At 58.8% G+C, this 22994-nt stretch overlaps 1 protein-coding gene across 2 annotated transcripts in view; it reads right to left on the bottom strand.

The window, feature by feature from the left end:
* Nucleotides 1–13640, bottom strand: part of dpcd (deleted in primary ciliary dyskinesia homolog (mouse)) — a 33782-nt gene extending 20142 nt beyond the window's left edge. The window contains exon 1 of one of the 2 annotated variants that reach the window (XR_015760878.1): nt 13556–13620. Coding sequence is in view for 1 of the 2 variants with exons in the window: in XM_087998792.1 (XP_087854918.1) it covers nt 13556–13619 (64 nt within the window). In the remaining variant the exon portion in view is untranslated. Of the gene's footprint in view, nt 1–13555 lie in introns of both variants that reach the window. The other variant, XM_087998792.1, reaches the window with a different exon arrangement.
* Nucleotides 13641–22994: the final 9354 nt, after the last annotated feature.

Below are 22994 nucleotides of genomic sequence, written 5' to 3'. Positions count from 1 at the left end.
TGCCTTTTACCCCTCCCCGCTGCTGCCTTTTACCCCTCCCCCCGCCGCTGCTGCCTTTTACCCCTCGACCCCACCGCTGCTGCCTTTTACCCCTCCCCCCCACCGCTGCTGCCTTTTACCCCTCCCCCCCCACCGCTGCTGCCTTTTACCCCTCCCCCCCCGCCGCTGCCTTTTACCCCTCCCCCTCCGCCGCTACCTTTTACCCCTCCCCCCGCCTCTGCCTTTTACCCCCCCCGCTGCTGCCTTTTACCCCTCCCCCCCCGCTGCTGCCTTTTACCCCCCCCACCCCGCTGCTGCCTTTTACCCCTCCCCCCCCGCTGCTGCCTTTTACCCCTCCCCCCCCCCGCTGCTGCCTTTTACCCCTCCCCGCTGCTGCCTTTTACCCCTCCCCCCGCCGCTGCTGCCTTTTACCCCTCGACCCCACCGCTGCTGCCTTTTACCCCTCCCCCCCCCGCTGCTGCCTTTTACCCCTCCCCCCCCCGCTGCTGCCTTTTACCCCTCCCCGCTGCTGCCTTTTACCCCTCCCCCCGCCGCTGCTGCCTTTTACCCCTCGACCCCACCGCTGCTGCCTTTTACCCCTCCCCCCCCACCGCTGCTGCCTTTTACCCCTCCCCCTCCGCCGCTGCCTTTTACCCCTCCCTCTCCGCCACTGCCTTTTACCCCTCCCCCCGCCTCTGCCTTTTACCCCCCCCCGCTGCTGCCTTTTACCCCTCCCCCCCGCTGCTGCCTTTTACCCCTCCCCCCCCGCTGCTGCGTTTTACCCCTCCCCCCCCGCTGCTGCCTTTTACCCCTCCCCCCCGCCTCTGCCTTTTACCCCTCCCCCCCCGCCTCTGCCATTTACCCCTCCCCCCCGCTGCTGCCTTTTACCCCTCCCCCCCCACCGCTGCTGCCTTTTACCCCTCCCCCTCCGCTGCTGCCTTTTACCCCTCCCCCTCCGCCGCTGCCTTTTACCCCTCCCTCTCCGCCACTGCCTTTTACCCCTCCCCCCGCCTCTGCCTTTTACCCCCCCCGCTGCTGCCTTTTACCCCTCCCCCCCCGCTGCTGCCTTTTACCCCTCCCCCCCCGCTGCTGCCTTTTACCCCTCCCCCCCCCGCTGCTGCCTTTTACCCCTCCCCCCCCCGCCTCTGCCTTTTACCCCTCCCCCCCGCTGCTGCCTTTTACCCCTCCCCCCCGCTGCTGCCTTTTACCCCTCCCCCCCCTCTGCTGCCTTTTACCCCTCCCCCCCCGCTGCTGCCTTTTACCCCCCCCCCCCGCTGCTGCCTTTTACCCCTCCCCCCCCGCTGCTGCCTTTTACCCCTCCCCCCCCGCTGCTGCCTTTTACCCCTCCCCCCCCGCTGCTGCCTTTTACCCCTCCCCCCCCCGCTGCTGCCTTTTACCCCTCCCCCCCCGCTGCTGCCTTTTACCCCTCCCCCCCCGCTGCTGCCTTTTACCCCTCCCCCCCCCGCTGCTGCCTTTTACCCCTCCCCCCCCCGCTGCTGCCTTTTACCCCTCCCCCCCGCTGCTGCCTTTTACCCCTCCCCACCCCCGCTGCTGCCTTTTACCCCTCCCCCCTCCCGCTGCTGCCTTTTACCCCTCCCCCCTCCCCCGCTGCTGCCTTTTACCCCTCCCCCCTCCCCCGCTGCTGCCTTTTACCCCTCCCCCCTCCCCCGCTGCTGCCTTTTACCCCTCCCCCTCCGCCGCTGCCTTTTACCCCTCCCCCCGCCTCTGCCTTTTACCCCTCCCCCCCCCGCTGCTGCCTTTTACCCCTCCCCCCCGCTGCTGCCTTTTACCCCCTCCCCACCCCCGCTGCTGCCTTTTACCCCTCCCCCCTCCCCCGCTGCTGCCTTTTACCCCTCCCCCCTCCCCCGCTGCTGCCTTTTACCCCTCCCCCCTCCCCCGCTGCTGCCTTTTACCCCTCCCCCCGCCTCTGCCTTTTACCCCCCCCCGCTGCTGCCTTTTACCCCTCCCCCCCCCCCCGCTGCTGCCTTTTACCCCTCCCCCCCCGCTGCTGCCTTTTACCCCTCCCCACCCCCGCTGCTGCCTTTTACCCCTCCCCCTCCGCCGCTGCCTTTTACCCCTCCCCCCGCCTCTGCCTTTTACCCCCCCCGCTGCTGCCTTTTACCCCTCCCCCCCCCCCCGCTGCTGCCTTTTACCCCTCCCCCCCCGCTGCTGCCTTTTACCCCTCCCCACCCCCGCTGCTGCCTTTTACGCCTCCCCCCTCCCCCGCTGCTGCCTTTTACCCCTCCCCCCTCCCCCGCTGCTGCCTTTTACCCCTCCCCCCTCCCCCGCTGCTGCCTTTTACCCCTCCCCCTCCGCCGCTGCCTTTTACCCCTCCCCCCGCCTCTGCCTTTTACCCCCCCGCTGCTGCCTTTTACCCCTCCCCCCCCCGCTGCTGCCTTTTACCCCTCCGCTGCTGCCTTTTACCCCTCCCCCCGCCTCTGCCTTTTACCCCTCCCCCGCTGCTGCCTTTTACCCCTCCCCCCTCCCCCGCTGCTGCCTTTTACCCCTCCCCCTCCGCCGCTGCCTTTTACCCCTCCCCCCGCCTCTGCCTTTTACCCCCCCCCCGCTGCTGCCTTTTACCCCTCCCCCCCCGCTGCTGCCTTTTACCCCTCCCTCCCCCCCGCTGCTGCCTTTTACCCCTCCCCGCTGCTGCCTTTTACCCCTCCCCCCCCCACCGCTGCTGCCTTTTACCCCTCCCCCCCGCCGCTGCCTTTTACCCCTCCCCCTCCGCCGCTGCCTTTTACCCCTCCCCCTCCGCCGCTGCCTTTTCCCCCTCCCCCCGCCTCTGCCTTTTACCCCTCCCCCGCTGCTGCCTTTTACCCCTCCCTCCCCCCCGCTGCTGCCTTTTACCCCTCCCCCCCCACCGCTGCTGTCTTTTACCCCTCCCCCTCCGCCGCTGCCTTTTACCCCTCCCTCTCCGCCACTGCCTTTTACCCCTCCCCCCGCCTCTGCCTTTTACCCCCCCCACTGCTGCCTTTTACCCCTCCCCCCCCGCTGCTGCCTTTTGCCCCTCCCCCCCCGCTGCTGCCTTTTACCCCTCCCCCCCCGCTGCTGCCTTTTACCCCTCCCCCCCCGCTGCTGCCTTTTACCCCTCCCCCCCCCGCTGCTGCCTTTTACCCCTCCCCCCCCGCTGCTGCCTTTTACCCCTCCCCCCCCGCTGCTGCCTTTTACCCCTCCCCCCCCGCTGCTGCCTTTTACCCCTCCCCCCCCCGCTGCTGCCTTTTACCCCTCCCCCCCCCGCTGCTGCCTTTTACCCCTCCCCCCCCGCTGCTGCCTTTTACCCCTCCCCCCCCCCGCTGCTGCCTTTTACCCCTCCCCCCGCTGCTGCCTTTTACCCCTCCCCACCCCCTCTGCTGCCTTTTACCCCTCCCCCCTCCCCCGCTGCTGCCTTTTACCCCTCCCCCCTCCCCCGCTGCTGCCTTTTACCCCACCCCCGCTGCTGCCTTTTACCCCTCCCCCTCCGCCGCTGCCTTTTACCCCTCCCCCCGCCTCTGCCTTTTACCCCTCCCCACCGCTGCTGCCTTTTACCCCTCCCCCCCCACCGCTGCTGCCTTTTACCCCTCCCCCTCCGCCGCTGCCTTTTACCCCTCCCTCTCCGCCACTGCCTTTTACCCCTCCCCCCGCCTCTGCCTTTTACCCCCCCCGCTGCTGCCTTTTACCCCTCCCCCCCCGCTGCTGCCTTTTACCCCTCCCCCCCCGCTGCTGCCTTTTACCCCTCCCCCCCCCGCTGCTGCCTTTTACCCCTCCCCCCCCGCCTCTGCCTTTTACCCCTCCCCCCCGCTGCTGCCTTTTACCCCTCCCCCCCCGCTGCTGCCTTTTACCCCTCCCCCCCCCGCTGCTGCCTTTTACCCCTCCCCCCCGCTGCTGCCTTTTACCCCCCCCCCCGCTGCTGCCTTTTACCCCTCCCCCCCCCCGCTGCTGCCTTTTACCCCTCCCCCCCCCGCTGCTGCCTTTTACCCCTCCCCCCCCCCGCTGCTGCCTTTTACCCCTCCCCCCCCGCTGCTGCCTTTTACCCCTCCCCCCCCCGCTGCTGCCTTTTACCCCTCCCCCCCCCCGCTGCTGCCTTTTACCCCTCCCCCCGCTGCTGCCTTTTACCCCTCCCCACCCCCTCTGCTGCCTTTTACCCCTCCCCCCTACCCCGCTGCTGCCTTTTACCCCTCCCCCCTCCCCCGCTGCTGCCTTTTACCCCTCCCCCTCCGCTGCCTTTTACCCCCTCCCCCTCCGCCGCTGCCTTTTACCCCTCCCCCCGCCTCTGCCTTTTACCCCCCCCGCTGCTGCCTTTTACCCCTCCCCCCCCCCCGCTGCTGCCTTTTACCCCTCCCCCCCCGCTGCTGCCTTTTACCCCTCCCCACCCCCGCTGCTGCCTTTTACCCCTCCCCCCTCCCCCGCTGCTGCCTTTTACCCCTCCCCCCTCCCCCGCTGCTGCCTTTTACCCCTCCCCCCTCCCCCGCTCCTGCCTTTTACCCCTCCCCCCTCCCCCGCTGCTGCCTTTTACCCCTCCCCCTCCGCCGCTGCCTTTTACCCCTCCCCCCGCCTCTGCCTTTTACCCCCCCCGCTGCTGCCTTTTACCCCTCCCCCCCCCCCGCTGCTGCCTTTTACCCCTCCCCCCCCGCTGCTGCCTTTTACCCCTCCCCACCCCCGCTGCTGCCTTTTACGCCTCCCCCCTCCCCCGCTGCTGCCTTTTACCCCTCCCCCCTCCCCCGCTGCTGCCTTTTACCCCTCCCCCCTCCCCCGCTGCTGCCTTTTACCCCTCCCCCCTCCCCCGCTGCTGCCTTTTACCCCTCCCCCTCCGCCGCTGCCTTTTACCCCTCCCCCCGCCTCTGCCTTTTACCCCCCCGCTGCTGCCTTTTACCCCTCCCCCCCCCGCTGCTGCCTTTTACCCCTCCCTCCCCCCCACTGCTGCCTTTTACCCCTCCCCGCTGCTGCCTTTTACCCCTCCCCCCCCACCGCTGCTGCCTTTTACCCCTCCCCCCCGCCGCTGCCTTTTACCCCTCCCCCTCCGCCGCTGCCTTTTACCCCTCCCCCTCCGCTGCTGCCTTTTACCCCTCCCCCCGCCTCTGCCTTTTACCCCTCCCCCGCTGCTGCCTTTTACCCCTCCCCCCTCCCCCGCTGCTGCCTTTTACCCCTCCCCCTCCGCCGCTGCCTTTTACCCCTCCCCCCGCCTCTGCCTTTTACCCCCCCCCGCTGCTGCCTTTTACCCCTCCCCCCCCGCTGCTGCCTTTTACCCCTCCCTCCCCCCCGCTGCTGCCTTTTACCCCTCCCCGCTGCTGCCTTTTACCCCTCCCCCCCCACCGCTGCTGCCTTTTACCCCTCCCCCCCGCCGCTGCCTTTTACCCCTCCCCCTCCGCCGCTGCCTTTTACCCCTCCCCCTCCGCCGCTGCCTTTTCCCCCTCCCCCCGCCTCTGCCTTTTACCCCTCCCCCGCTGCTGCCTTTTACCCCTCCCTCCCCCCCGCTGCTGCCTTTTACCCCTCCCCGCTGCTGCCTTTTACCCCTCCCCCCCCACCGCTGCTGCCTTTTACCCCTCCCCTCCGCCGCTGCCTTTTACCCCTCCCCCTCCGCCGCTGCCTTTTACCCCTCCCCCCGCCTCTGTCTTTTACCCCTCCCCCCGCCTCTGCCTTTTACCCCTCCCCCCGCCTCTGCCTTTTACCCCTCCCCCCGCCTCTGCCTTTTACCCCTCCCCCCCCCCGCTGCTGCCTTTTACCCCTCCCCCCCCGCTGCTGCCTTTTACCCCTCCCCCCCCCCGCTGCTGCCTTTTACCCCTCCCCCCCCGCTGCTGCCTTTTACCCCTCCCCCCCCGCTGCTGCCTTTTACCCCTCCCCCCCCCGCTGCTGCCTTTTACCCCTCCCCCCCCCGCTGCTGCCTTTTACCCCTCCCCCCCCCGCTGCTGCCTTTTACCCCTCCCCCCCCGCTGCTGCCTTTTACCCCTCCCCCCCCCGCTGCTGCCTTTTACCCCTCCCCCCCCCGCTGCTGCCTTTTACCCCCCCCGCTGCTGCCTTTTACCCCCCCGCTGCTGCCTTTTACCCCCCCGCTGCTGCCTTTTACCCCCCCCCCCGCTGCTGCCTTTTACCCCCCCGCTGCTGCCTTTTACCGCCCCGCTGCTGCCTTTTACCCCTCCCCCCCCGCTGCTGCCTTTTACCCCTCTCCCCCCCCGCTGCTGCCTTTTACCCCTCTCCCCCCCCCGCTGCTGCCTTTTACCCCTCCCCCCCCGCTGCTGCCTTTTACCCCTCCCCCCCGCTGCTGCCTTTTACCCCTCCCCCCCCGCTGCTGCCTTTTACCCCTCCCCCCCCCCGCTGCTGCCTTTTACCCCTCCCCCCCCCCCGCTGCTGCCTTTTACCCCCCCCCCCCCCGCTGCTGCCTTTTACCCCCCCCCCCCGCTGCTGCCTTTTACCCCTCCCCCGCTGCTGCCTTTTACCCCTCCCCCCCCCCCCCCGCTGCTGCCTTTTACCCCTCCCCCCCCCGCTGCTGCCTTTTACCCCCCCCGCTGCTGCCTTTTACCCCCCCCGCTGCTGCCTTTTACCCCTCTCCCCCCCCCCCGCTGCTGCCTTTTACCCCTCCCCCCCCCCCGCTGCTGCCTTTTACCCCCCCCCCGCTGCTGCCTTTTACCCCTCCCCCGCTGCTGCCTTTTACCCCTCCCCCCCCCCCGCTGCTGCCTTTTACCCCTCCCCCCCCCGCTGCTGCCTTTTACCCCCCCCGCTGCTGCCTTTTACCCCCCCCGCTGCTGCCTTTTACCCCTCTCCCCCCCCCCCGCTGCTGCCTTTTACCCCTCTCCCCCCCCCCGCTGCTGCCTTTTACCCCTCTCCCCCCCCCCCCGCTGCTGCCTTTTACCCCTCTCCCCCCCCCGCCGCTGCCTTTTACCCCTCTCCCCCCCCCGCCGCTGCCTTTTACCCCTCTCCCCCCCCCGCCGCTGCCTTTTACCCCTCTCCCCCCCCGCCGCTGCCTTTTACCCCTCTCCCCCCCCCGCTGCTGCCTTTTACCCCTCCCCGCTGCTGCCTTTTACCCCTCCCCCCCCACCGCTGCTGCCTTTTACCCCTCCCCCCCGCCGCTGCCTTTTACCCCTCCCCCTCCGCCGCTGCCTTTTACCCCTCCCCCTCCGCCGCTGCCTTTTACCCCTCCCCCCGCCTCTGCCTTTTACCCCTCCCCCGCTGCTGCCTTTTACCCCTCCCTCCCCCCCGCTGCTGCCTTTTACCCCTCCCCGCTGCTGCCTTTTACCCCTCCCCCCCCACCGCTGCTGCCTTTTACCCCTCCCCTCCGCCGCTGCCTTTTACCCCTCCCCCTCCGCCGCTGCCTTATACCCCTCCCCCCGCCTCTGCCTTATACCCCTCCCCCCGCCTCTGCCTTATACCCCTCCCCCCGCCTCTGCCTTTTACCCCTCCCCCCGCCTCTGCCTTTTACCCCTCCCCCCGCCTCTGCCTTTTACCCCTCCCCCCCCCGCTGCTGCCTTTTACCCCTCCCCCCCCGCTGCTGCCTTTTACCCCTCCCCCCCCCCGCTGCTGCCTTTTACCCCTCCCCCCCCGCTGCTGCCTTTTACCCCTCCCCCCCCGCTGCTGCCTTTTACCCCTCCCCCCCCGCTGCTGCCTTTTACCCCTCCCCCCCCCGCTGCTGCCTTTTACCCCACCCCCCCCCCGCTGCTGCCTTTTACCCCTCCCCCCCCCCGCTGCTGCCTTTTACCCCCCCCGCTGCTGCCTTTTACCCCCCCGCTGCTGCCTTTTACCCCCCCCCCCCGCTGCTGCCTTTTACCCCCCCGCTGCTGCCTTTTACCCCCCCGCTGCTGCCTTTTACCCCTCCCCCCCCCGCTGCTGCCTTTTACCCCTCTCCCCCCCCGCTGCTGCCTTTTACCCCTCTCCCCCCCCGCTGCTGCCTTTTACCCCTCCCCCCCCGCTGCTGCCTTTTACCCCTCCCCCCCCCGCTGCTGCCTTTTACCCCTCCCCCCCCCCCGCTGCTGCCTTTTACCCCTCCCCCCCCCCCCCGCTGCTGCCTTTTACCCCCCCCCCCGCTGCTGCCTTTTACCCCTCCCCCGCTGCTGCCTTTTACCCGTCCCCCGCTGCTGCCTTTTACCCCTCCCCCCCCCCGCTGCTGCCTTTTACCCCTCCCCCCCCCGCTGCTGCCTTTTACCCCCCCCGCTGCTGCCTTTTACCCCCCCCCCGCTGCTGCCTTTTACCCCCCCCGCTGCTGCCTTTTACCCCCCCCCGCTGCTGCCTTTTACCCCCCCCGCTGCTGCCTTTTACCCCTCCCCCCCCGCTGCTGCCTTTTACCCCTCCCCCCCCGCTGCTGCCTTTTACCCCTCCCCCCTCCCCCGCTGCTGCCTTTTACCCCTCCCCCCTCCCCCGCTGCTGCCTTTTACCCCTCCCCCTCCGCCGCTGCCTTTTACCCCTCCCCCCGCCTCTGCCTTTTACCCCCCCGCTGCTGCCTTTTACCCCTCCCCCCCCCGCTGCTGCCTTTTACCCCTCCCTCCCCCCCACTGCTGCCTTTTACCCCTCCCCGCTGCTGCCTTTTACCCCTCCCCCCCCACCGCTGCTGCCTTTTACCCCTCCCCCCGCCGCTGCCTTTTACCCCTCCCCCTCCGCCGCTGCCTTTTACCCCTCCCCCTCCGCTGCTGCCTTTTACCCCTCCCCCCGCCTCTGCCTTTTACCCCTCCCCCGCTGCTGCCTTTTACCCCTCCCCCCTCCCCCGCTGCTGCCTTTTACCCCTCCCCCTCCGCCGCTGCCTTTTACCCCTCCCCCTCCGCCGCTGCCTTTTACCCCTCCCCCCGCCTCTGCCTTTTACCCCCCCCCCGCTGCTGCCTTTTACCCCTCCCCCCCCGCTGCTGCCTTTTACCCCTCCCTCCCCCCCGCTGCTGCCTTTTACCCCTCCCCGCTGCTGCCTTTTACCCCTCCCCCCCCACCGCTGCTGCCTTTTACCCCTCCCCCCCGCCGCTGCCTTTTACCCCTCCCCCTCCGCCGCTGCCTTTTACCCCTACCCCTCCGCCGCTGCCTTTTCCCCCTCCCCCCGCCTCTGCCTTTTACCCCTCCCCCGCTGCTGCCTTTTACCCCTCCCTCCCCCCCGCTGCTGCCTTTTACCCCTCCCCGCTGCTGCCTTTTACCCCTCCCCCCCCACCGCTGCTGCCTTTTACCCCTCCCCTCCGCCGCTGCCTTTTACCCCTCCCCCTCCGCCGCTGCCTTTTACCCCTCCCCCCGCCTCTGCCTTTTACCCCTCCCCCCGCCTCTGCCTTTTACCCCTCCCCCCGCCTCTGCCTTTTACCCCTCCCCCCCCCGCTGCTGCCTTTTACCCCTCCCCCCCCGCTGCTGCCTTTTACCCCTCCCCCCCCCGCTGCTGCCTTTTACCCCTCCCCCCCCGCTGCTGCCTTTTACCCCTCCCCCCCGCTGCTGCCTTTTACCCCTCCCCCCCCCGCTGCTGCCTTTTACCCCTCCCCCCCCCCGCTGCTGCCTTTTACCCCCCCCGCTGCTGCCTTTTACCCCCCCCGCTGCTGCCTTTTACCCCCCCGCTGCTGCCTTTTACCCCCCCCCCGCTGCTGCCTTTTACCCCCCCGCTGCTGCCTTTTACCCCCCCGCTGCTGCCTTTTACCCCTCCCCCCCCGCTGCTGCCTTTTACCCCTCTCCCCCCCCGCTGCTGCCTTTTACCCCTCTCCCCCCCCGCTGCTGCCTTTTACCCCTCCCCCCCCGCTGCTGCCTTTTACCCCTCCCCCCCCGCTGCTGCCTTTTACCCCTCCCCCCCCGCTGCTGCCTTTTACCCCTCCCCCCCCCCCGCTGCTGCCTTTTACCCCTCCCCCCCCCCCCGCTGCTGCCTTTTACCCCTCCCCCCCCCCCCGCTGCTGCCTTTTACCCCCCCCCCGCTGCTGCCTTTTACCCCTCCCCCGCTGCTGCCTTTTACCCCTCCCCACCCCCCCGCTGCTGCCTTTTACCCCTCCCCCCCCCGCTGCTGCCTTTTACCCCCCCCCCGCTGCTGCCTTTTACCCCCCCCGCTGCTGCCTTTTACCCCTCTCCCCCCCCCCCCGCTGCTGCCTTTTACCCCTCCCCCCCCCCCGCTGCTGCCTTTTACCCCCCCCCCGCTGCTGCCTTTTACCCCTCCCCCGCTGCTGCCTTTTACCCCTCCCCCCCCCCCCGCTGCTGCCTTTTACCCCTCCCCCCCCCGCTGCAGCCTTTTACCCCCCCCGCTGCTGCCTTTTACCCCCCCCGCTGCTGCCTTTTACCCCCCCCGCTGCTGCCTTTTACCCCTCTCCCCCCCCCCGCTGCTGCCTTTTACCCCTCTCCCCCCCCCCGCTGCTGCCTTTTACCCCTCTCCCCCCCCCCCGCTGCTGCCTTTTACCCCTCTCCCCCCCCCCCCCCGCTGCTGCCTTTTACCCCTCTCCCCCCCCCGCCGCTGCCTTTTACCCCTCTCCCCCCCCCGCCGCTGCCTTTTACCCCTCTCCCCCCCCCGCCGCTGCCTTTTACCCCTCTCCCCCCCCGCCGCTGCCTTTTACCCCTCTCCCCCCCCCGCTGCTGCCTTTTACCCCTCCCCGCTGCTGCCTTTTACCCCTCCCCCCCCACCGCTGCTGCCTTTTACCCCTCCCCCCCCGCCGCTGCCTTTTACCCCTCCCCCTCCGCCGCTGCCTTTTACCCCTCCCCCTCCGCCGCTGCCTTTTCCCCCTCCCCCCGCCTCTGCCTTTTACCCCTCCCCCGCTGCTGCCTTTTACCCCTCCCTCCCCCCCGCTGCTGCCTTTTACCCCTCCCCGCTGCTGCCTTTTACCCCTCCCCCCCCACCGCTGCTGCCTTTTACCCCTCCCCTCCGCCGCTGCCTTTTACCCCTCCCCTCCGCCGCTGCCTTTTACCCCTCCCCCCGCCTCTGCCTTATACCCCTCCCCCCGCCTCTGCCTTATACCCCTCCCCCCGCCTCTGCCTTTTACCCCTCCCCCCGCCTCTGCCTTTTACCCCTCCCCCCGCCTCTGCCTTTTACCCCTCCCCCCCCCGCTGCTGCCTTTTACCCCTCCCCCCCCGCTGCTGCCTTTTACCCCTCCCCCCCCGCTGCTGCCTTTTACCCCTCCCCCCCCGCTGCTGCCTTTTACCCCTCCCCCCCCGCTGCTGCCTTTTACCCCTCCCCCCCCGCTGCTGCCTTTTACCCCTCCCCCCCCCCGCTGCTGCCTTTTACCCCACCCCCCCCCCCCGCTGCTGCCTTTTACCCCTCCCCCCCCCCGCTGCTGCCTTTTACCCCCCCCGCTGCTGCCTTTTACCCCCCCGCTGCTGCCTTTTACCCCCCCCCCCCGCTGCTGCCTTTTACCCCCCCGCTGCTGCCTTTTACCCCCCCGCTGCTGCCTTTTACCCCTCCCCCCCCGCTGCTGCCTTTTACCCCTCTCCCCCCCCCGCTGCTGCCTTTTACCCCTCTCCCCCCCCGCTGCTGCCTTTTACCCCTCCCCCCCCGCTGCTGCCTTTTACCCCTCCCCCCCCCCCGCTGCTGCCTTTTACCCCTCCCCCCCCCCCCCGCTGCTGCCTTTTACCCCTCCCCCCCCCCCGCTGCTGCCTTTTACCCCCCCCCGCTGCTGCCTTTTACCCCTCCCCCCCCACCGCTGCTGCCTTTTACCCCTCCCCCCCCACCGCTGCTGCCTTTTACCCCTCCCCCCCGCCGCTGCCTTTTACCCCTCCCCCTCCGCCGCTGCCTTTTCCCCCTCCCCCCGCCTCTGCCTTTTACCCCTCCCCCGCTGCTGCCTTTTACCCCTCCCTCCCCCCCGCTGCTGCCTTTTACCCCTCCCCGCTGCTGCCTTTTACCCCTCCCCCCCCACCGCTGCTGCCTTTTACCCCTCCCCCCCCACCGCTGCTGCCTTTTACCCCTCCCCCCCCACCGCTGCCTTTTACCCCTCCCCCTCCGCCGCTGCCTTTTACCCCTCCCCCCGCCTCTGCCTTTTACCCCTCCCCCCGCCTCTGCCTTTTACCCCTCCCCCCGCCTCTGCCTTTTACCCCTCCCCCCGCCTCTGCCTTTTACCCCTCCCCCCCCGCTGCTGCCTTTTACCCCTCCCCCCCCGCTGCTGCCTTTTACCCCTCCCCCCCCCCGCTGCTGCCTTTTACCCCTCCCCCCCCGCTGCTGCCTTTTACCCCTCCCCCCCCGCTGCTGCCTTTTACCCCTCCCCCCCCCCGCTGCTGCCTTTTACCCCACCCCCCCCCCCGCTGCTGCCTTTTACCCCTCCCCCCCCCGCTGCTGCCTTTTACCCCCCCCGCTGCTGCCTTTTACCCCCCCGCTGCTGCCTTTTACCCCCCCGCTGCTGCCTTTTACCCCTCCCCCCCCGCTGCTGCCTTTTACCCCTCTCCCCCCCCGCTGCTGCCTTTTACCCCTCTCCCCCCCCGCTGCTGCCTTTTACCCCTCCCCCCCCGCTGCTGCCTTTTACCCCTCCCCCCCCCCGCTGCTGCCTTTTACCCCTCCCCCCCCCCCGCTGCTGCCTTTTACCCCTCCCCCCCCCCGCTGCTGCCTTTTACCCCCCCCCGCTGCTGCCTTTTACCCCCCCCCCGCTGCTGCCTTTTACCCCTCCCCCGCTGCTGCCTTTTACCCCTCCCCCGCTGCTGCCTTTTACCCCTCCCCCCCCCGCTGCTGCCTTTTACCCCTCCCCCCCCCCGCTGCTGCCTTTTACCCCCCCCGCTGCTGCCTTTTACCCCCCCCCCGCTGCTGCCTTTTACCCCCCCCCCGCTGCTGCCTTTTACCCCCCCCGCTGCTGCCTTTTACCCCTCCCCCCCCCGCTGCTGCCTTTTACCCCTCCCCCCCCGCTGCTGCCTTTTACCCCTCCCCCCCCCGCTGCTGCCTTTTACCCCTCCCCCCCCCGCTGCTGCCTTTTACCCCCCCCCGCTGCTGCCTTTTACCCCTCCCCCGCTGCTGCCTTTTACCCCTCCCCCCCCCGCTGCTGCCTTTTACCCCTCCCCCCCCCCGCTGCTGCCTTTTACCCCCCCCCGCTGCTGCCTTTTACCCCCCCCCCCGCTGCTGCCTTTTACCCCCCCCCCGCTGCTGCCTTTTACCCCCCCCCCCCCGCTGCTGCCTTTTACCCCCCCCCCCCCCCCGCTGCTGCCTTTTACCCCCCCCCCCCCCCGCTGCTGCCTTTTACCCCCCCCCCCGCTGCTGCCTTTTACCCCCCCCCCGCTGCTGCCTTTTACCCCCCCCCCGCTGCTGCCTTTTACCCCCCCCCCCCCGCTGCTGCCTTTTACCCCCCCCCCCCCCCGCTGCTGCCTTTTACCCCCCCCCCCCCCCGCTGCTGCCTTTTACCCCCCCCCCCGCTGCTGCCTTTTACCCCCCCCCCCCCGCTGCTGCCTTTTACCCCCCCCCCCCCGCTGCTGCCTTTTACCCCCCCCCCGCTGCTGCCTTTTACCCCCCCCCGCTGCTGCCTTTTACCCCCCCCGCTGCTGCCTTTTACCCCTCCCCCCCACCGCTGCCTTTTACCCCTCCCCCCCACCGCTGCCTTTTACCCCTCCCCCCCACCGCTGCCTTTTACCCCTCCCCCCCACCGCTGCCTTTTACCCCTCCCCCCCACCGCTGCCTTTTACCCCTCCCCCCCACCGCTGCCTTTTACCCCTCCCCCCCACCGCTGCCTTTTACCCCTCCCCCCCACCGCTGCCTTTTACCCCTCACCATCCTGAATAACTGCTGTCTTTCCCGCCGCCCTCAGACGCTCGAGCCAGCTCTGCGCCGCCATGTTGCTGCGCAGTTACGGTTTCCATGGTGACGCGGTTCCCTCGCCCCTCGAGCGGCAGTTGCACTGATTTCAATTTTAAAAATCTGCGGAATCCAATTACCTCTTTCTTATTGTTATTTCTTTATTTAGGCCGGCGACAAACACAAATATTACTTTTTATAATTTTTTAATGACCGGAAATGACTGGTCTAAATATTTCCATTTCCTGTCGGGGGTGAGTAACTTTAACGAGATTTTGGTGAAAAATGGGACGTTTCTGTAATTAAATCTTCTCTTTTCCTGTTTAAAACTGATTGTCTTCCTGTGTTTTGGCGAAGAGTCAGTAGACCTGAAAAGTTAACTCTGATTTCTCTCCGCAGATCCTGCCATTACCTGCTGAGTTTCTCCAGCAATTTCTGTTTTTGTCTCAGATTTCCAGCATCCGCATTTCTTGGTGGTTTTGTTTTTATCTTCCGTCCTTTTTGCACTCTTTTGATAATTCTTTTTCAAAGGGCCTATTACTTAAACTACTTCAGATAGGCATTAAATTAATAAAACCACAAGATGCGGGAGTAAGCAATTCAGTGTTTTCTGATATTCAGAGGTGGTGGCAGATATGATCATTTTCAACTCCATTAACCTTCCCTTACCTCCTATAATCCTTAATTCCCTTATTAATTAAAAAAATCTATCTATTTATCTCAACCTTGAATATACTTGATGATTATGCCTCCACAAGCTTCTGAGGTAAAGAATCCCAGATTCATTACCCTCAGGAGCGTAAGAAACAAACTTAATAAAATTTAGACGAGACCAACAAATCTGGAAACAAGACAATTTACTACGAACTTGCAAGTAAGGGCTTCAATTGCATAAGCAAATGAGCAAATTAGAACTCAGGTTAGTGTACAGTTATACCCTTTGAGGTCATCTCTCCAGACTCCTAATTACCCAATCTCTCTTCCTGTGCCATACCACTGCCCAGCTGCGCTCCACCCTTATTACTTCCCCCTTCCCCAGGTTGGCAACCTTCCTTCCTGTAAGTGCTGACACACACATTATTTTGTCAACAGTACATCAAGATCTGGTTTAACATTTTGTATCAATTCTGCTTGTACATTCCATCCTCAGACATTTCATCAACTTGTATCATTTTGTATAACCCAAGCATTTCAACTTTTAGCTGAAAACATAATTTTTAAAAAAATAACTTATTTGCTATAATAATTACACACCAAAGTTAGTATTTAATTAACCACAATTATACACTGAAAAGTAGAGATACTCTTCTCTAAATACCTGCAGAGTTAATAGTTCTCTTGCTGTACCCCTTTTCTGTATGCTTTTTCTATATCTGCAAAAACAACACTTTTCCCCATTTCTAACAATTCCCCCATTTCTTTTCTTTTACCATTTGTTGTTTTTGCAATTTTATTTTCTGCCCTCTTTTCACCCTATGAAGCTGAGGTTCACAATCTAGCCATTTCTGTCCTTCTAAGTCGGTCTTTTTTCAAACTCTAGGAGTAATCTGCTACTCTCTCTTTCTTGCGTTTGTGCTTTGTCATGACCATTATTGATTGTTGTCCTCCCAAAGACATTACCAGCTTAGTCATTATCCACTTTAACACATTAAATCCTACTACTATTAGTAATACGTAAATGCCTAAATTAACCAACCATTTTCCCCAACCAGTCAGTCCCCAGTTGCCCCATCTCCATCCTTCATCTTTTCGGAATTCATCCCCAATTTCTCTTATGTTGCTTATCTTTTTCTTTACTATTTCTGCCTTATCTTTCACTATGGAAGAGGTGTCTGGGATGAAGATGCAACATTCCTTACCAATCAGAGTACAGGTTCCCCCTTTTTTGGCCAAAAGATAGTCCAAAACCATTCGATTCTGTAAAGCTGTTAGTCTTGTGGCAATCATTTCGGTGGTTATGGCCGATATTTGGGACTGAGTTTTTCCCATTACGTCGTCGATTTCATTAATTAACCTCTCAAGTGCAGTCGCCAGTTTCTGTATTTCTACCCCTGCCCTTGCAGTACCGTAGTTTGGGAATAGTGTCCACAACAGACGGTCTCCTTCAGAGACCCCTCGGGTCTTACGTCTTATTCCCCCCTCCTTTCTCAGATTGTGCTCATGTTTTTCTAATTGGAGGTGAGGAACTATATAAGCAAGGTAACAGCAGCCACTCCAGCCTTTCTGACTTTTAGGCAGTGTTTCATCAACATCGTAACATGCATACCTTCCTATACATTCGGTTACATGAATGTATTTTTCCCCGGGAATAAATGGATAGGCCTTCAGGCCGCATACCCAATATGTTCCATTTAATATAAAGGGAACGGTAGTGGCGGTGGCTTGGCTGGTGTAGACGCAAGATGATTTTCCTAACTGGAAGGGTGCGGCGTCAATCTGATTACACAATTACAGTATTTACTGCTCCTTTCGATGGGGAAACTCTAAGGCCATCGATAACCCTGGGTTTTCGGGGCCTGTCGAGGGAACCATTCCGCAAAATTATATTCACCCCTGTCAAAACTCCACTTCGTATCATTTGCATCCGAGTCAAATTGTTGTACACCGTATACTTCTTTTTCTGTGAGCGGTATTACCGAGGTAGGGATCCCAGATTCGCCATGGTGTAGGACCTCTGCACAAACCCAACAGTTGGCAAGTCCTTTTTGTTCAGCGTAATTTTGGCATAGTGAAGTGAAGTGATTTTTCCTGCCTCCTTGAACAGTTAATACTACTAACATTATAATACTATACCAGTACCCGCCCATCTCTGACTCCTACCTACCGTCCTGTCTACCTGTCCTAATCTTTTAGGCGTCAGGGAGAGGTGAGTCCATGCAGCCCTTACAATCAGTAATAGTTAAACGTTAAAAAAAGTATTTTGTCTCAGTTCATTCCTTCTTTCTCAGCTTAACTTTCAGAGGGTTTTCTGTAAGATGAGCTTGCCACTCCGCCGATGGGTCATTCACAGGACCTTTAACACGAGTGTGATGACTCCACCCTTTCTCAGCAGTCCGGAAAGCTGTCTCAGTAGTCAGGAGGGTTAGGAATGGTCCCTCCCAGCTTGGGTGCAGCTTGGTATCTTTCCAGGTCTTGATCAGGTCGTATCTGATGTGCTGCAAACTCAAGTGGGGTGTCTGTACCAACAGGCCTTTATTCCTAAGAATAGATAATGAAGAGCCAAGTTCCACAATATAATTTTTCAAACACTTGTCATTAAACTCAGCTGTAGGCACTTCTCCTTTCCCTCCCAGGAATGGTAGCCCAAACATAATTTCATAAGGAGAAAGGCCGATATCATGCCTTGGGGCAGTCCGAATGCGTAATAGCGCAATAGGTAAACATTTAGTCCACGGTAATCGAGTCTCTAGGACTAGTTTAGATAATTGCTTCTTTATGGTCTGATTCATTCGTTCCACCCGTCCAGAGGAGGGCGGGTGCCAAGGGGTGTGGAATTCCCAAGACATCTCTAGTCTCGCCATTACTTCTTGCAATATATTGGAAGTAAAATGGCTACTTTGGTCTGAGCCTATACTTTCCATTATTCCATATCGTGGGATGAGGAGGGTTTTCACCACTCCTTTTGAAGTGGCTGATGACATTGGGAAAGCTTCCACCCTCCCGGTTAAATGGTCTACTAGTACTAACAGGTACTTCTGTTTTCCTACGGGGGTAGTTCGGTGTAATCCACCTGTATACTTTGGAAGGATCTCAACCCTGGGTTTCTTGCTCCTTTGAGCAAGAAACTTTGGAAGGATCTCAACCCTGGGTTTCTTGCTCCTTTGAGCCCTTCCCTTACTATTTTCTTATTGATCTTTTGACAAGTTATACATCCTGTGCATATCTGTTTTGCCAACGTATATATTCCCTTACATCCATATTTTCTTAATACTGTGTCACACATGGCTTGAGCACCCCAATGACTACCCTGGTGTAAGGTGGCTAAGATGTTTCTCATGACTGGTTTACTCAGTAATTCCCTCCCATCTGGAAGGATCCACTTTCCTTCAGTTGTTTTAGTGGCTCCTATTTCTTGGAACTCTTTTTCCTCTTCTTCTGTGTATATGGGGTTCACGGGAGAAGAGTCAACTAAGGGTGTAAGAATCTGTATCCTTGTTACTGTATGGTTCATAGCTGCCTCTTTGGCTATCTTGTCTGCTAGCCAGTTTCCCTTTGCTTCTAGAGTATTCCCTTTCTGATGTCCAAGTACATGGACTATAGCTATTTCCCGAGGTAATTTCAAACTTTTCAATACTTGTCCTATTAACTCTTCATGTACTAACTCTTTTCCTCGACTATTGATTAGTCCCCGTTCTTGCCATATCTTTCCGAAGGTATGGACTACCCCGTAGGCATACTTAAAGTCAGTGTAAATTGTCCCATCCCGTTTCTCTTAAGTGTTTTAAAGCTTGATTTAATGTGTAAAATTCACAGGTCTGGGCTGACCATGTGTTAGGCAACCGGTCTGCCTCCACTGTTTGGTTTTTGTTACCGTCCACTATTGCATATCCATTGTGTCTTTTTCCTTCCACTACTCTCGATGACCCATCTATAAACAATCTATCTCCGTCATGTAAAGGTAGATCTCTCAGGTCCTGTCTAATTTTTGTTTGATATTCTATGATATCTAAACAGTCGTGCTCTAGTTCTCGTTTGTCCAGAGGTTCTCCCTTCCGAAGAAAGATAGCTGGGTTTAGACAGGTGTCTGTTGCTAACACTAGGTCATCTTTCTCCATCAGGATGGCCTCGTATATTAGAATTCGTGAATCTGTCAACCATCTTCCTGCTTTTTGGTTTAACACAGTTCTGACTTGATGGGGAGTGCTAATTACTAGCGCTCCTCCAAAAGTAAGTTTCTGACTTTCTTCTACCAATATGGCAGTTGCTGCAATTGCCTGTATACATTCAGGCCATCCCCTTGAAACAGGGTCCAGGATTTTGGACAGGAAGGCTATGGGTTGTTTATTTCCCCCTCCTTTCTGGGTTAACACTCCTAAGGCTGCTCCATCGTTTACTGTCACAAAAAGGTGAAATGGTTTCTCTCGGGAAGGAAGGGCCAATGCTGGAGCTTGTATTAGACTACGCTTCAACTCACGTAACCCTTCCTTTTCCTCTTCTGTCCAGTACAGTCCTTCGTGTTCTGATTCTGTCAGTTTGTAATATAACCTCTTCGTTTTCTGGGCATAGGCTTCTATCCATAATCTGCAATAACCCATTAGCCCCAAGAACTTTCGTAATTCTCGTTTGGTGTTCGGGAGAGGCAGTTCTACTATCCCTCAAATTCTTTCGGGGTTAATGCATCTAGTTCCCTCACTAATAAGGTGTCCTAAGTATTTCACCTCTTTTTCTGCATATTGCAATTTATTCTTAGATACTCTTAAACCCTGTTGTTCTAGGAAATTCAACAGTCCATTGGTGGCCGAACTTACATCATTTCTCTTTTGTCCTGACACAAGTAGATCATCCACATATTGCAACAATGACATCTCCCAGGGCATTTAATATTGTTCTAGGACTTGTTCCAGTACTTGCCCGAATAAGTTAGGTGATTCTGTGAATACCTGGGGAAGTACCGTCCATCGGAACTGTTGTTTTCTACCAGTGTATGGGTTCTCCCATTCAAAAGCGAACATGTCGCGACTCTCATGTAAAGGACAAGCCCAGAATGGATCCTTTAAATCTATTACACTAAACCCGCAGTGATTACACGGTATCTTACTAAAAAGGGTGTATGGATTGGGCACCACTGGGTGCCGTGTCCGGACCAGTTGGTTCACTAATCTGAGATCTTGTACCAGTCGGTAAGTTCCATCTGGTTTCCGAACGGGTAGTATTGGGGTATTAAAGGGTGACATGCATGGTTCTAATAGCCCTTCTTTTTCTAGAGAGTCTATTACCAGTTGTAAACCCTTGCGCCCCTCCAGTGAAACTGGATATTGTTTAAGCCTTACTATTTTGTTCTCTTATGATAGTGTAATTACGATGGGATTAACGTTTAAATGACCCGTGTTCCCGGTTCTCGCCCACACGTTAGGATTTATCTGTTCTTCATCACTAGTTGTTAGTTTATTTATTGTTACAGTTATTAAATCCCTACCCAAGAGATTGCTTCCAACTTCAGGAATATATAATTGTTGTCCCGTCACGCCTTCGTTATTTCCCCTTATTAGGGTCGGCTCGAAAATGGGCACTAAGAATCCTTCGCCTTTTACTCCAGAAACTCTGAGACTCTTATTAGTTAATTTAACACCGCCAGGTCTAAAACTTAGGGATGACCATGCCGCTCCCGTATCCACCAAAAATACTGCCTCCTCTCCTTCAGGTCCCACTTTTAAATTTATCAAGGGTTCCCGGTGGGTTTCAGGAGGAAGGAACACCTGACTCCCCTACCCTTCATCAAAAGTCATCAATGTAACTGCCTCTCTTTGTCGTCTTGGTTTTGGACATTGCCTTTTAAAATGCCCTACTTTTCCGCAGTAATAACATCCTGCTTGTGGCCTTCTTTCTCTACAATCTGCTCTCTGTCTCTCTTGTCCTCCCCTGTTGTTTTCTAGTTCTAACCTTCTCTTCGTAATTTCCTCAACCGCTGCAACCATTATTCTAGCCTTCTGTTTTTGTTTCTCGTCTTCTCTTTTTACATACACTTTCTGTGCCTCATGTAACAATTCTTCCATCTGTCTTTTACTCCATCCATCTAATTTTTGTAACTTCTTTTGTATGTCCGGCCATGATTTAGTCACAAACTGGACCTTTAAAAGTCCCTGAGCTACCGGATTATTGGGATCCATTCCCGAATATTTTCTAGTGGCCTCTTTTAGTCTCTGTAAGAATGCTGACGGGGTTTCATCTTTCTCCTGTCTCATTTCAAAGGCTTTCACAAAATTCTGAGACCTAGGTGCCGCTTCTTTAATACCCAAAATGACCAATTCTCGAAAGTCTTTCATTTCTCCCCTATCGTGTTCATCCATGCCCTTCCAACGGGGATCCACATTGGGGAATTTGTTTTTGGCTGGTATTACTCCCTTACCCACCGGATATCTCTTTTCCCATTCCCTTACAGCAGCTCTTCTAATCATACCCCACTCTTCTGAAAATAGTGTCCCCAGAATGCTCATCATTTCACTCCATGTATACAAATTCGGCCCCAAAAATTGATCCAACTGTTCCGCCAATCCTACGGGGTCTTCACTCAAACTTCTCGTTTCTTTTTTAAAAGTTTTAACTTCACTACTAGTCAGTGGTACGTTAACATATCCGATTTCACCGTTACCGACGGGTACTTCTCTAAGAGGATATATTTGTGCCACTGCCCCGCCTATGTCCCCCTGTTCCCTCCTTTTCACTGTTGATCGGACTTACAGGGAAGGTTTTCTCTGGACCTTTTTCATTTCTTGTGCTGGGGGGGGGAGGCGCTGTAGGAGAGGGCGACGACGACATCGACAGACCATTATTGTCGTTGTCGTAAGGGGGAGGTAAACTTGACAAAGGACCCCAACGGGAAACCTTTGATTTCTCATCACCTTCTTCTGTCTCTGGCTTTTTCAAGACAAAGATTTTCAGACTCCCTATCCAACAGGTGGCGTAGTCAGATTCTTTACCGGAGTACCTTTGTTATTTAACTCTTGACATAGCCAATCCTCATCTGACCCATATTTAGGCCAAAAAACACTTGGAGGTTTAATGCTTTCCTTTGCCCAGACGAAATAACAAAATTTTATCATTTGTTTTTTATCCTTTCCTCGCGTCCGAGGATTGTACTTTCAATCTCTTAACATTTTTCCTAAATCTTTGTGCGAAGATTTGTAGCTCGGGTGCTCGTTGCTGTGGTTCTGTTCGCCGAGCTGGAAGTTTTTGTTGCAAACGTTTCGTCCCCTGGCTAGACGACATCATCAGTGCTTGGGAGCCTCCTGCGAAGCGCTTCTTTGATGTTTCCTCCGGTGTTTATAGTGGTCTGTCCCTGCCGCTTCCGGTTGTCGGGCAAGCCAGACAGAGAACAGCCAGGGAATTCCTAGAGGCATGGCATTCATCCACAAACTCCATCAACAAACACATCGACCTGGACCCAATATACCAACCACTACAGCGGACAGCTGAAACTGACAACCGGAAGCAGCAGGGACAGACCACTATAAACACCGGAGGAAACATCAAAGAAGCGCTTCGCGGGACGCTCCCAAGCACTGATGATGTCGCCTAGACAGGGGACGAAACGTTTGCAACAAAAACTTCCAGCTCGGCGAACAGAACCACAACATTTTTCCTAAAGGACTGTCTGTTGGGATGTGGTCCTCGGGCGTCCCTTCCATGTCCCCTTTAACAGTTAAATGACTATTCTTATTTCCCATTTTAATACTCGGCCGTTTCTTTATGTAATTTAATTAACCTTACTGAGGTCAGGTGTCACCTTCTTCCACACCCACTTCAGGGTCCTGATCTTTGCGTGGGGGATTTCCCCTCTTAACAACCGGTCTAAGGCTGGGTGATCGAATCAGGTAGACACCTTACTCGTCAGATTAATCTTGCCAATTCATTACTTTTTTTTTCATATGTTGCCAATTCCCCGTACTTCTCATACGTCCCCAACCACCGAGGCAATACTTAAAGGTCAATTTTCTTACCTTGGTCTGTGCACAAGAGTTACCTGGTCGAATCAGCGCGCCCTGTCCAGCGGCAATACCTGGATATATCCAACTGGCAGCAGTAACAACCGCTACCTACCCTGGTCGACCGAGTTCACCTAATCCAGTCGCCAGAACCCCGGATCCCCGGATATATCCACCTGGCAGCAAATACCACTGTCTGTCACCTGGATATATCCAATTGGCCGCAGTGACAACCGCTTCCTACCCTAATTGACTGGATTCGCCTTTGTCTTAAATGTGCAATACCATATTGTGAGATTATGCCAGTGGACCTAGAACCCATAACCTTTAATTCTGTTATTGATTAAAGATTTGTCTATCTCAGCCTTGACTTGAACATGTGGACCAAATGTAACGTAAGGAGTCATAGTTTGCAAGGGACAGTAAGTCTGCATCCCTGTTCAAGAAAGAGATATTTGGTTATGTATAGCTTCAAGGTCACCCTTCCACAATGTGGGGTAAGGTGAAGAGGCAGATCACTGTGAACTATCACAGCTAATAGAATCCACGCTGTTGACTTTATTCTGTGCCATATCTAATTATTTAGCCCACTGTGCTTACCAACCCCATGGGAATTAATGTATTGTAGCCAAAATTGCCAATGGCACAAAGATCGACAAGTAAGTTGTCAAGAAAGATGTAAAGAGTCAGAAAAGTTATATAGTTAGGTTATGTGATTGGGCACAAATTTGGCAGATGGAATATAAGATGGGAAAATGTAAACTTGTCCATGT

Source organism: Chiloscyllium plagiosum, unplaced genomic scaffold (assembly GCF_037043375.1).
Source record: "Chiloscyllium plagiosum isolate Xiang-an unplaced genomic scaffold, Cpla_swu_hap1 HiC_scaffold_22, whole genome shotgun sequence".
Classification (NCBI taxonomy): Eukaryota; Metazoa; Chordata; class Chondrichthyes; order Orectolobiformes; family Hemiscylliidae; genus Chiloscyllium; species Chiloscyllium plagiosum.
The sequence above is the reverse complement of the archived record's forward strand: the minus strand, read 5'-3'. Positions and strand labels throughout refer to the sequence as shown.